The sequence below is a fragment of the Schistosoma haematobium genome, chromosome 1, assembly GCF_000699445.3.
Source record: "Schistosoma haematobium chromosome 1, whole genome shotgun sequence".
In the NCBI taxonomy this organism is placed as follows: domain Eukaryota; kingdom Metazoa; phylum Platyhelminthes; class Trematoda; order Strigeidida; family Schistosomatidae; genus Schistosoma; species Schistosoma haematobium.
This window is the reverse complement of record NC_067196.1, coordinates 21,127,391-21,142,574: the sequence shown is the minus strand read 5'-3', so window position 1 is coordinate 21,142,574 and position 15,184 is coordinate 21,127,391. Positions and strand designations below refer to the sequence as shown.

Here is a 15,184-nt window from a genome sequence, read left to right as displayed (position 1 = left end):
CCTGTATTTGTGTATATACTAATGTTCCTTATTATTTCAGAGTTCTTCAGACGATAACTAACCTGTAGATGCTTGCATTGTCCGAGTTATCATTAGTGCTTGAATGATATTTCTAGACCCCTTCCCTGAATATTCATATCAATCAATATAATAATTTATTTGGATATCTCTCCATGTTGTGGAAGTGGAATTTTCAAATACAACGTATGAAGAAGAAAGTCTATCTTAAAATTCACACATCAGTTTAAGGTGTTTTTCGTCTAGTCAACTTTTAACGCATTTTTGTTACATTAGTTTATGGAGAATGAATTCTTTTCATGGACTTATAGGACGTTTTTGCTTATATCGAATATTCAATATACAGTTAGTTGTATGATTTTCAATGCATTTTCGTTTGTTTTAACTCGCTGTATTTTGTGTTCAATAACAATTGTCCCGTTTGATAAAATTTCGTAAATATTAATCACTGAATAAACAATATATAAAGGAATAAACTTGAATATAAATTATTTCTTCTGGGGTCTCTACTAACAAATCTTCTATACAAAAGTGAAATTCTCGTTCTTATTACAAGACAGGAAATCAGAGGATAAAAGTGGTCTAGTTCACTGTATTGAAGTTGAGATTACTAAGTGACTAGCTAGTAAACGAGCATATCACAACATGAGTAAACCAAACAAAGACAAATAAGACTACTAAACAGTAATGACAATAATTATTGGGATTGATAGAAAGATGTTACCTCCTTTTTCTCTCGTTCAACAGCTTTTGGAAGACCAAGATATGGATTCTTGAGGAGATAATTGGTCATACCATTGATGAATTGGCGAATCTATACAGGAAAAAATAAACTAAATGACGTAGTTAAGGAACAATATACATATGTGGAAAAAGCAAAGATGAAGGAGTCGATAATTGCTCCATTCAGGGTCATTTTTACACAACCAAATATCTAGCAAATAGGTTTTCTAATTTTAATAGTTCGTATGTTTAATAACTTTAAAAGCTTGAACTAATTTTTTGAGCAAGTATTTAATGAATTCGTAAATTCAAATAGTTAAATCTTCCAATGGTAATGTGATAATTACATTAGGACCTGTTCGGTCAATCAAATTAATATTAGAAATGTTTTCGATCACTTATTAACAACATTCTTGAAACCAAACGATAAATATAACTTAATTCAGTATCATATGATATTGTATACCGCAAGTGTTGAATTCATTTACTGATACACTTTAGTTAGCTTTAATGATTAAAGATGACTATCAGTTATTCAGTAGATATTCATTTATTTGATTACCGATGCTCAGGTGGATACCATATGAGGGTGTGGATAACAAGAAAATGGGGGGTAAAATAGCCTTCCTAGATGTTCTGCTTACAAGGAGAAAAGATGGATCGCTAAAAAGAAACATAAACAGGGAAATGACCTGAACGGGTCAATATACTAACTTTCTCAGTTCCGTTCCTCTACAACAAAAAAGGAACCTTATCAAGACACTACATCATAGAATCAAGACTATATGCACTATGGATACGATTGGAGCAATTTTTTGCAATAATCTATCGTGTCAACAGCAGTCTACCTAATTCCGTCAGACTGCGAATCCTACAGACGGTTGAAGAAATTGCTATTCGGATCTAAAAGCCAGAGTTTTGTATCCAAAAGAAGTATGCTCAGCCACTCCTTTTACCCTGGCCAACTAACTAATAATCAGTCTTATAATATGGTGACGTAATCTGATTAACGTTCATTTTATGTCCCAAACTTATTGTTATTATTATTATTACTGTTATTATTACCATTATTATTATTACTATTATTGTCTTTACACTTGATAACCCCTTTTTGAGGAATTTATTCAATATCCACCCCCTGAATCTACTATATTTGACCTAATTATTTTACGTATTACGCAATTTCTGATTTGTAATCACAATATTCTCTCTCTCTCTCTCTTACCCCATGTTGATCATATTTATTCTGATCCTTTATCGCACAATTTCATTTCGCCTATAAACTGATTCAAGTTAACACTTTATATTAAACAGTCCCAACATTAACTATCTGAATTGATTTTATATAACAAACAACAATGCTCAATTCATATATTACAATTTCCAAATGATGTACTCTGCCTTAAATCTGACCAATTTTATGGATTATTAATTTGGATTTATGAATTGTAGAACCTGATGAGAAATTCATTGAAAAGAATATTCTTCGTTCATATTAATTGTGTTTTAATATAATGGGAATTTTTCAGCGATTATTATGATTAGTAAATCATAGACATTGTTCAATAGATTATATTTATACATATTCACTTACTGATTGCATTGTTCGATATGGACCACGATCACTGCTTGCTTTTGTACATTCTATAAATAAATTAATTTGTTCTGCTATTTGACTTTTAGGATTAGTCATTAATCTAAAATAAATAAATAAATAAATAAAAACATTTTACATGAATAAAGAAAAGAAAATAGAATGGAACGGAACGATGTAAAATTGTTATTTTTTCATTCCATTCTTGTTATTATTCCCTATTAATAATAAATATGTACAATGTTATTTTAATGATGTTTTTATTATAACTCAGCGTGAATTAGATATTTCTTAATGTTATATGATTTACCATTGGTAAATGATCGATTTAATTTGTATTCACTGTCAGTCAGATAATTGTAAACAATCTAATACCTGGCATGAATATTTGCATCGATTTAGGTTGTTACAAATCACAACAATGATAGAATGAAATTGTAAAATAATAATTATGAAATATATAGAGAAGATATCTGCATTAAATTAGTCGATTTTGTGGTATATCATTGCATTACATAACTTATATGTCGTATATGACTGCCTTAAGTCACCAATTACCAATTACAATCATAGATTCAGAAATTTTAACCTTCCGACACGACTGAAAGAGCAGTCAATGATTTCGCGAATGGATTTGAGTTTTGTAGCCTCCATTCAACCTGCTTCTCTTTTAACTATCCTTACAGTTTTGGGGTAGGCTATGGGTGTGCATACATGACATTTGTCTCAGCCATACCAAATAATATAGGATCACAACTTTAACAAACATTTTTTTCAGTACTTGACTGAAACCTCACTATTCTACTGTTCCACCATAGACCAGAAATGCTTTGAATACATTTTGTGACAAATATTAACAACTTAGACATATATTCCATGTTTCATGAACTGCTGTGTGGACTAATGACTCATTACCAAAGAGACAAACATCTTATACGCGTCTATGTGTGAAATGTAGTTCATATTATGATCTTAGACAATTTTATAAATAAAAATTGTTACCAGTGGAATCTTTAAAGCATCTGGTAACCTCAAGTTACATCATAAAAAGGATTATAGATCAGTGATTTTCGGAATCGTAAACTTACGAAGAACGAGTTGTTAACTATCTGGATCTTCATTATCTTCTAATTCATGTAGCATGTAAATAAACATCAGTATTTTTCAGTTGTGTATAAGTAAATCAATGACAGGGTGTATCACTTAACACATTTACTTATTTTGTTATTTTGATATATTTCAGCCAAAATGATTCTTTATTCCAGCACATCTACTTGGTATTTTCATCAGGAAGCTATTTGTATGCAGTTAAATAAATGTACAATAGCTTAACAATTGATCATTTCTATCCTCCCCTTATATATATATATATATATATATATATATATATATATATATATATACCAATCTTTTTATTTCGCGTCTGACAAGACATGTCTACAATGATGATGATTTTTTCAACATACTATTATCTGGACATAATAATATCGTTGAAATAAATGCAGAATGTCAGAGTTTGATATGAGGTCATGTTTTCACTTAAAATGGAATAAATTAATAATAATAATAACAATAGTAATAATAATAGTAACACCAGCATCTTTTATTAATATACGCATAATGAAACTTAACATATAAATCCTCCGTAGATAGGTAAAGGGCATGAGGTTTTGTGGAAGCGAAGAAAATTTAAGCATGATAACACAAATATATACGTACATACATACACCATATTATGTTTTCACACGTTGAAAAGTTTAAATAGTTCAACATAATCGTAACAGGGTTAGAAATAGAGTTATTCACTTGTTATAATTATGTATTAGTCAACACTTATCTTAAGAACTTGTTTATACAACAAATCATATTTGATCGTTTATGGTAGTTTCCTACCACAACGTGAAATAAGTAAACTTTTCAATACTGACAAAGCAGTCTGTATGAAAGCTAGGAGTAATATGAACCCTTTTACTTATAACCTTATGATGTTCCAAACATTATTATTTAATTCATTTGAATCATCAATGGGAAGATTTGAACAATCAATACAAATGTATTAAACTTCATCCTATCGTCAAAGCCAGGGGATATATGGACTCAGTAGCGAAGTGTATGATGCGTTGGCAACTGGAGTGAAAGATACCAGATCCGGGTCCGAGTCCCAGAGTGAACACAGATTATAGTACCCAGGCACACCCAGATGACGAGTTCCAAGTAGCACGAAACGCGCATCATGTACTACATTACTAGCTGTCATTCAATGCATGAAATAGATTTACTGAATTAGAAAGGTTAATGGCGTCTAACACTCATATAAAATAAAGGTAGATTTCCGATCAATATCAAAATTATCTTTACCGAAATTGATGCTATCATTTGTGTTGTAATGTACTATATCTTGAGATTAATAACCATTTAAATCCAACCAAATCAAATATTGCTTAGTGTAAAAAATGAATTCTGAGGTTATTGAAGTGTTCTTAAAACTCCTTGAATTGTTAAGTACGAAGACATGCAAAATATTATGAAAGCGAATAGTAAAATCTGCAGTCCATAACGACATTTTCCACGGATAGTTGCCACCCAACCGATGGCTTGGTGGATAAGATATTCAGGTTTGATAACTAAACACAACTTAGTTCCGAGATATAAACTAATTGAACTACTGATGTAATTAAACCAAATGCAAAAGCAATTCCTATTGCTTCACAACATCTGAATAAGACAGTTCAAGTTACAGGGATGACAGACTTATAATCACATGAATAATCAGTCATAAAGTATGTCAGCATTTTTAGACTATACTTCTGCTTTCGACTCTATTCCAAGAGTACTACTTAACAAGTTAATCAGCATCAACACTGACAGCTGGATAACCAACTGCCTATGTTCCTACCTCACTGGAAGAGAACAGTACACTGTGTTCAACTGTTTAACTTCTCTACTGACTCAAGAAGGTGTGCCACAAAGAGATGTTCTCTCCTTTCTTCTCTCTTTTTTCTTCATGGACTGACATCCCCCACAGAAAACACATTTGTTAAATATGCGGACAATCTCACAGTATGTATGTCTATTTCTACCTCTTCACATCCCTTTAAAATGAATGAGTTCTAGTCTCTCACTGAACGATGGTCCGTTGTTAATTGTCTCACAATTATTCTTTCCAAATGTCAAACTCTTAACTGTAGCCTGAGATATGAGCAGCGATTACACATTTAATAAAGTTTGTACTGTTGGAGATTCCATAATAAAAAGTTTCCAAGGTCATTTATCTTGATGTAACTTTTCCTCTGATCTCTCTTGGTTTTCTTATGTTTTATCGATAGCGAATAAAGTTTTCAATCTGACTTACTAAATAAGGAGGCTTCATGTTTTTGGCATTACTCGTCATTTGTTAATTCTCACATACTACCTATTGTTCGTTACTGTTCTTCCGGGATTTTGTGGTATTATGGGGAGTGCTGAATGTAGTAAGCAGGAAGTGTGGTGAATCTTTAAGGTCATTATTAACATCTTCGTGAGTAGACATTTGAAATTTTGTAAATTCTTAACAGGTGTTACCTTATCAAATACTAATCATCCACTTCATTGTTATCTTTCGCCCAGTATATCTTCTAGTAGAACGAGGAGCCAATACATCAGAATTCACGTACGTAAGTGAAGGTATGAAAGATCTGCATTACCTTATCTAGCAAATATACTATGCGATGAATAGGTTGTTACAGCTGACCTATTCAATAACTTGTATTCTCAAACATGTCTATATATATGCAGTTATTTGTTTTTTTCCGCTTTTTATTTTGTAAAAAAAACTTTTTGAAATACTTAATATTGGTGTGGTGTGTGCTACTTATATTGACATAAGTGGTATATGATGTTAGTCGTGAACAGAAGGTCGGGCAGCAGAGAGACAAGAGGATCGAAGATTTTTAAAAAATGGGGACAGGATGCAATTTGTATGAAAATGTAAGAACAATGAAGTCTGAGTCATTTTGAGACAAGTGGTGGACACTTTGCAAATGAAGCATTCACTTTATAATTGTTAGGTTTTATTAACAAGTCCTGTAATTTTGTGTTAAATACATTCGATTGTCCCCACTGGTGTTCTATATTGTAGTAAACATATAATATTGAATAAAGCCACTAATAATAATAATAATAATAATAATAATAATAGTTTCAATTACACACACTCATTTGCTAGTAATTCAAATATAGTACTAATTTTATTTAACAAATTACTTTATTCCAAGTGAATGTTAGTTTCCAAAGTGTTTTAATACAACAAAAAAAAATGTTCAAAGATCCTTAGTTTTCAATAGTTTCCTAGTTGATATCAAACTGTGATGAGAATTAGATTCAGATAAAATTGATCTTTACAAACCTTTTAATGTAAATTCATATTTATAAAACTAATTAATGAAATAGAAATGAAATAATAAATTTACCTATGAAAAAATTTCTTAATATGCCGACCAACTCTCTTTGATTTTTGTGGTAAATCACTAGACCAATTTATTTTATCTAAATTATTTGAAGATTGTAATTGTTCATGAGTTAATAATGAAACTTTTTCAAAATTCAATTGGCTTGTATTTATTGAATGAATTAATTTATTATTCATATTTGTATTCAATGGTAAATGATATTGTTCTGATTTACTAGGTATTTGTGAATAAGATTCTGAAGAATTCCATGAAGAAAGTGATGTTTTTGAATCAAATGATGAAGCTAATGAATTAGTAGATGATGAAGTTTGTAATGATTCACCAATTGATAAAGGTGCAATACATTGTTGTGTAAATGAATCCTTATCAGTTAGTTCATCTTTTTTATTTAATGATATATGTTCAAGAGTTTTTAAATTGTTAAATTCCATTTGTGGCATATCATTGAACGGATCTGATCGAAATGTGATTGTATGATCAAATGAATTGATATCAGTGAATTGAACTTGATCGCGTAAATGTTTTGGTAGTACTTGAGCATCTGTAGTTTAGAATTTAAACAATATTTCGGGAAAAAATATTATAAAGCACTGATAATTATATGTATACTAAAATGTTGGCAGTGTTCATCATGACTTTAACTCCAATTGGACTAGGATCTGAGAATTTTGAGTTCGACCCTTAGCAAGGTCATGAGTATGTATTTTTAAGGAGTTAGATGCTAGGGTCAAAATAAACACTCACTTCTCATTGAATTTAGTCAGTAACTAAAAGGGAATCATTACGTGACACCTCGGCCTAGAAATTGAACGAATATTTACAACTCCTCCCTACAACATAACCATATTAGAATGTAAAAAAAATTCTGTAAATCATCTAAAAAAAGTGTTTGCTCATTTATGTTTGTTAGAGTCTCTTCATTCCTGACCTTAGTCAGTCAGTAAGTTGGGAATTAATGTGAATAGTAATGATTCAAATGGATGATTCATATCAGCACAGAAGGACAGATTAACATCTTTGAAATCACCTTATTTTTATCTAAAACATTTCAACAATAATGGTAATGATAACATTCAGTTTAATTATATTCCAAAATCTTGAAAATAAAATACATAGCGTAGCAACAACTTTCTGCATTACATTCAATGAACTCATGAATATGTAAAATATAATTTTTTTTTGGAAAAAGATGTAATTTTTAACAGTGGTTAATTGCCACTTATCTTTTATCACAAACGTTTACAACCAGGCTAACTCCTATAGTAATTTTTACCATGTGACCCTATTTAGTTGTAGCTAGTTATTCATTGAATTTTTCAGCCTTGTAAATAAATCCGGCAGAAATCATGGGTGAACAATATCAAATAAATGCAAAAAAATTCATTGAAAAGTTTTTACATCTATGATACAGGCGAATGAATGTATACAATAATTTGAATAGGGGATAAAACAAAATAAACAGTCGGTATGAATTGAAGAATATAAATAAAATGACTAAAGCAAACACAATAAACATAGCGGAATAATATAAGTTTATTTTAATTCGTGGTTTTTCTTCAACTCCGTACAATCTAAACGTAATATTATCAATCTTTAAAAACTAGCTGACGTACTTTTCAGAATAATATCAAAAGTGTACTCATCAAAGAAGATTCACGAAATGAACAATAAGTATAGAAGAATTACAAGAGATGATTTTGTATTAAATACTGTGAATATTTCAATATATGAGTATTCTAGCGTAAAACTAAGAGCATACATACAGAATTGTTTAGAAATGCAGTAGCAATAGTATGGTTATGTACCACTTTCAGATTATTTTGCATAATCTATCTGGTCTCTGATGGTATGAATATCTCTTCAATAGAATTCCATCACAGAAATTAAATTCGCAATTAGTGGGTTTCATAGATCAATGTTATTTCTTGATCTAAACTGGCATGGGCTAATTTTCGCTATCTTTTTTAATCATTAATGAATGCTAACTTAAATGGTGTCTGAGCATATGAAATTCCAGTTACAAATATCTTGATCAATACTGATCTGCATTAAATTTTGCTTCTTTAGACGAAAAGTTTCAACTCGACATCTGACCTTCAAAATAGCCATGTGATCATTTTAAATCACCTGGGTTTAGATATCCTTGGTGTTTTACCCTATTCTACTTTCGTTTACATCATCCATGTTTGATGAGAAAAAAAAACGTATCCACAAAACTAGTCAAAATTTGTCCATTATAGGTTTTATTATGTTCCGCTACTGATTTACCATAAACGAGTTTGTTTATTAAACTTGGAATCGTGAACTAAGCTCATGGGAGCTAGTGTTAATACCTGGCTGTCCAAACCTAAATTAATTGAGCAACTCTCAAACGAGAGACCTCAGAATTAGAAGCTGAATATTGTAACGACTAAGCTATTTTTCCATCAAATACTCAACTAATATTTTGTCTCTTTGTCAAAATGTATCCAAAGATCAATCAATAAGGATCAGTAAAATTAATCGAGTAAATACATGTCAAACTGTTACATTTCCTACAAAGTGAATAACAAAAGAATGATCCACACTGACTGAAAAGTAAACAACACATTTTAAGTATTTACATTCCATTCTATTTATCCAAACGTACCTAACAGATTTTTTCCGTTAATGAAACAAAATATTATTCAGGTATATCAATCCTGAAATCGAACATAATAGGTACTATCAACATAATTTTCTTCAATACTAAAAATCTAAAAATATACAAACTGACAATATGAACACCTCACTTTCCAAATGCTCTTTACTCATAAACAATATGTAAACAAATATGTTTCGAAAATCTATTGTAACTTTTTGTAAATGTTGTTTCCATTTATAGCAGCACAATTTTTTAAAGGTAATTCACGTAATTACTATAGTCATATGAGCATGGTCAACAAGTTAACCAATCACACAGGAAATTACCATATAATTTGTGGTATTTAAACCAGTAATCGGTTGTTGTTTTTGATAGTGTTAATAGTCATGATGATGATTAAATAAACATGAATGTGCATAGTGTGCACCATACACTAGAAAAATAAATAGGTCATATTATTGATGATGACAAATATATTATATAGATCATGATGGAGATAAGTGAATTCTTACCAATTAAGAAATCTCAGCTTATACAAATTACAGTTTATGAAAAAGATGATTTTACAAATGACGAAATATGTAATAATCATATTACAGATTGTGGATTTAATTTGGAAAAAAGTTATTATTATGTTTTGAAAACTATGAGGCATCAACATCGATGTAAAGCTGGTACCAGTATTAATAATATTAATGTTAATGGGTTCGAAAGTGATTATGACAGCGTTGATCCGATGACCAATCTATATCTTGATAAATTATTCAACTTAACGAATCATTCTTATCATGATTTCGATCATACGACTACTTTAACCATTGGTAATTGGACTTATCGTCTTCTATTGATAGATCGAAATGAACTATTTGAAAAAATTGATAACAATGAATCTGACAATGAGGAGAGGTTCAGTGATTCCACATATGACAGTCTAGACTATTCTGAAAGCTTAACAGATGACAATGACGACTACAATCCAACTGTTTACAAAATCACCAGAAAATTCAAACATGTAAGATTTTATCATAGACTAGTTGATAATAATCCTTTCGACATTCATAACCAGACGAATGAACACGAAATTACTGACGACTATGATTATGAAGCAAAATGGTATGAATACGAAAGAGATAGATTGGATAGTGATGATGAAATTATCGAAGAAGATATTTATGAAGTGGGTTCTCATGAAGAAGAACAATATAAACATGATTATGAAGCTTATAGTAAACTACAGAACAAAGAAATTCTCTATATAAGCGATGAATTCGATGTCTGTGAAGACGATAATGAATAACACAATGTTATTCTTATAAAAGAAACTCAGATGAATAGTTAATAATCAGTTTTATATCTAACAAATACAACTCGTAAGAATCAACTTATATGTTTTTCTAAATAACTAATCAAGTAAATCTTTGAAATAATTTGCATATATACATGTATATCTATAATAAACAATCATAAATCTCGTTTTCTGTACACAAGTCGTTTTTATTTATCTGGTTCCAAGATAACTGAACAATTTTCGAATAGATTATACATTATGTAACTTGTATTGCAGTAAACAAGAACACGGGCGGGGACAATCGAATACATTTAACACGAAATTACAGAGCACCTCAATAGAATCTGAGAACCATATATCAAAGCGTTAATTTGCAAAATGTCCACCAATTGTTTCAAAATGCCTCGGACTTCATTGTTCTTGCATTTTCATACAAATTGCATTCTATTCCCGCTCTTGCTTTCTTGATCTTCCCCCATCTTCTGCTGCCAGACATTGCATTCCTGACTCGCGTCATATACTACTTATATCAATATAACTAGCACGCACCACAGTATTTTGATAATAAATCAGTCAGTCAGTCAGCAACTACGTAGAACTTCGTACGTACGTACATCAGTTCAAGTTGTCATACCACACTAGTACAGAGATAGAATTGTCGATTTAAATCTCATAGTGGTAGAGGTAGTAAAAGTATAAGCAGTCATCGAAAAAATTAGTATCTGAAGATGTTATTTAAGGAGTAATTAATAGCGTGAAATTCAAATTAATAATAATAATAGAGCATTATAAAGATACAACCTTCTACAATATAAGTGTAATTATTAAGCATTAATAATTAATCTTTTAAGGTATCCAGTTATTCACAAATTCAAGGTCTAATTCAAATTAATTTCTTCACAAATAATGTTCAAATTCAATTAACTTCTTAATATCTTGAAATAATCGCTTATTGTATTACTTTGACCAAGTGTACTTGTTGATAACCTTCAATTGTGAACATTCTATGGACACTTTATGTCTTGATATATATTTTAATCTAGAAAAGTTATGAATAACATTCAAATTTCATTTATACTCCATATTAACTTTATTCTAATAATGATACATACTTCTAGAATTCATTCTCTTTTTTTTATTGACAGATTATTTTGTTTTATAAGTTGACAAGAGTTATAATTGGTTGAGTTTCATTTATTCAGAGAAAGTGTAACAGACTAATTGAATCTAGAGATACCAGATTTCATATCAGTGATCTGGAAACAGTGTGTTCTCTACGAGACATAATTGTCCTGGGATTGATCTCCTGTATGGTTGTGGATGTATATTGTTGAGAACATCTGAACTAATACTAAACATTTCTCTAGTTATCTTTGATTATCACAGATTTCCTAAGCGATAAAAATTAATTATGAATATCAGCTAGAAATAAAACTTAAATTAATCGGATAGATTTCTCAAATGAATATGATTGCAAACTACATACATAGACATCTTATTGTATGGTAGATCTATTGTTAATATTACAAGACATTGTAAAAGGTTATGTAGATAAATCTGTCCTATTTCCAATTATTAATTAATATCGAGTGAGTAAAATGGTAGTAAAAAGTCGCTTGACTCATATCTATTTGTAACAAACTCGTGATATTTCCACCTGGATATATGTGTATAAAATATTAAATCAATTCACTTGAAACACAAATTGATCGATATATTTTACTTTATCTTGTATTAAGATTCTCTGGAAGTGTACACTCTTCGCATTGTTTAATGTTTGACTCAAGATATCAAGATACTGAGGTTAAGACGCCATTGTTTAACTGCTGAACTACTGTAAAAGAATTGTTCGTCTATACACCACTTTTGCATCTTAAGTTAAAGCACGTAGATTACTAATAAGGTTAACACTGATGAAGAGCAAGTAATTAATAGTTCTCAAGCAGTTCTTGCAAGTGTAATAAAAATATTTTATTAGTGAAACAAAAAATTCAGTCCGACTTACAAACATAATTATCCGGCCATATTTTACCATGGCTTGTAGTACTATCCAATGAACTATTTAATGGATTCTGGCAGAAATCTAAAGGTAGTGATTTATTTGACAAGGAATAATCGTACGGTATCAGTTCTTCGATAGTAGTACTATCCGCATTATTAGTTACACTGTAATTGGTATTGTGATTATCAATTGTAGCACCGTTACTGGTAATATTGGTAGTGGTATTGATGTTAATATTGCTTCTATCATCTACATTTTTATTACCATTATTATTATCATCACGAAGTTTACCATGAATATGATGATTATTCAACGGTCTCGTTATATGAGATGAAGAAGTTTGTAATTCGCTTGATGTTAGACATGAACAATCTTGTACTGAATTGTTACTAGTATTATTATTATTGTTATTATTATAATTCATTGAATGACAGGCAGTTACAGCATATGGCTAAATTTAAAAAAAGTACGAATGAAAAGTGATTACAGAATATATTTGCTCAACATACAATTGAATAGTTAAATAATTATTTTGTTAAGTAATAATAGTCATAAAAAGTATCCATCATTAATGAACTGAAATGGGAAAAAAATGAATTAAAACAGTTTGTTTCATTAATCTTATAGTATCATGCGTGATACAAGAGTTGAATGTCAACAGTTCCGTTTTGTATACATTTATGAACGTAAAATAGTATTAAACAAGGAGGAACTAATTATAAAATGCTTCCTGATATCTTAATAGTTCCTCTGCTTTATACCATATCATGATGAAAACTCTGTTCAAAGTGATGACCTTTTTCTTTTAAAACTTTTTTTTAAATCTTTGCTCTTCACCTGTTAGATTTAAAGTACACTGATTTTATGTTCATACTGTCAGTTATTTGAATTTAACAAAGTTTTAAAGTATGAATTACAAAACCAACAATAAAGTATTGAAAGACGATATTAAACTTGAATAAATTTCGTTTAGTAATAAAATTCAGCCAGCATATCTGCTTAAATCACTCTGCTTGTCTATCTTAAAGAAACTAATGATAATATTTATGAGATGTAACTAACTACTGTCAACACTTATTCTGATTATAGCAAATTTTAAGCTGACTAAACGACGTGGTTAGTCCACCCAATAAATTTGGTCTCAGATACAATCAGTATTGTATTTTTGAAACTACGAATAACAGTAAGGCAGGTATATGGAATTTTTTGCATAAAATCTCTAATTAATTTCACACTGTTCTTCGTTTTCGATTCTTTGATACTATTAGTATCACGATTCATGGGTCCCTTCATATTAGACTTATGTACCACTTTCGTACCAATAATCTATTGATTAGTTAACCATTTTAGAAGCGCTTACTGAATTTACAACATATTGTACAATAATCGAAATCTGTTAATGGAGGAAAAATAAAAATGAACATTCTTTTCAATGAATTTCTCATCAGGTTCTACAATTCATAAATCCAAATTAATAATCCATAAAATTGGTCAGATTTAAGGCAGAGTAAATCATTTGGAAATTGTAATATGTGAATTGAGAATTGTTGTTTGTTATATGAAATCAACTCAGCTCGTTAATGTTGGGGCTGTTTAATATAAAGTGTTAACTTGAATCAGTTTATAGGCGAAATGAAATTGTGGTATAAATGATCAGAATAAATATGGTCAACATGGGGTAAGAGAGAGAGAGAGAGAGAATATTGTGATTACAAATCAGAAATTGCGTAATATGTAGAATAATATGAATTAGGTCAGATATAGTAGATAGGGGTGGATGCTGAATAATTTTCTCAGAAATGTTATCAAGTGTAGTGATAACAATAAGAAGAAGAACGATAAAGATGGTAATAACAATGGTAAAGATAATAATAATAATAGTAATAACAATAATAATAAGTTTGGGACATAAAATGAACATTATACAAATTACGTCACCATATTATAAGAGTGATTGTTAACTGGTTGGCTCCAAAGTTGACCAGGGTAAAAAAAAGTGGCTGAACGCATTTCTTTTGGATGCACAGCTCTGGCTTTTTGATCCGAATAGCAATTTCTTCAACCGTCTGTAGGATTCGCAGTCTGACGGAATTAGGTAGACTTCTGTTAGTACGATATATTATTGCGAAAGACTGCTCCATGTTGGCTGTATGTCCTGTTCGAACTAGATGGTCTAAAATGGAGTTAACCGTTTTGACAACACCTTTGCTCAAACACATGGGGATCTGTATCTATCAGTTCAATTGCTTCTGTGGAGCAAGTTATATTGGCAGATGTTCTAGGAATTTATACATTCGGGCTCTTGAGTACTTCCCCGTGTGGTTAAGCAAAGGCTTGTAACAATTCAACCATCTTCGTCTCACTAGTGAAATTTAGTGATACTTCCCCAATTCTTACACAGAAAAATATTAGTGAAAGAGAGAACCTATTTTTGTGAATGTGAAAGCTAATTTCAATAGAAACCAAATTCAAATTAATGTTATATAGC

The 15,184-nt window shown here is 30.2% G+C and overlaps 2 protein-coding genes across 3 annotated transcripts in view; one reads left to right on the top strand and one right to left on the bottom strand.

Annotated features, from left to right (window-relative positions):
* MS3_00004756 (uncharacterized protein) overlaps nucleotides 1–15,184 on the bottom strand; it is a 143,105-nt gene that overhangs the window by 58,704 nt on the left and 69,217 nt on the right. Inside the window, exons 11-14 of the mRNA XM_051212722.1 lie at nucleotides 12,700–13,147; nucleotides 6,784–7,324; nucleotides 2,336–2,438; nucleotides 743–832 (exon numbers count right to left, since the gene is read on the bottom strand). Coding sequence (XP_051073386.1) covers nucleotides 743–832; nucleotides 2,336–2,438; nucleotides 6,784–7,324; nucleotides 12,700–13,147 — 1,182 coding nt within the window. The remainder of the gene's footprint in view (nucleotides 1–742; nucleotides 833–2,335; nucleotides 2,439–6,783; nucleotides 7,325–12,699; nucleotides 13,148–15,184) is intronic.
* Nucleotides 9,777–10,888, top strand: MS3_00004768 (uncharacterized protein; the record flags this gene model as incomplete). 2 transcript variants are annotated; one of them, XM_051212741.1, is made up of 2 exons in its annotated part: nucleotides 9,777–10,227; nucleotides 10,258–10,888. In XM_051212741.1, exons 1-2 carry the CDS (start codon nucleotides 9,894–9,896, stop codon nucleotides 10,701–10,703), a joined length of 780 nt encoding a protein of 259 aa, XP_051073388.1. In that variant the 5' UTR covers nucleotides 9,777–9,893. The 2 variants fall into 2 exon arrangements, with proteins under 2 accessions (XP_051073388.1, XP_012792614.1); XM_012937160.2 differs by having other exon boundaries at nucleotides 9,777–10,703.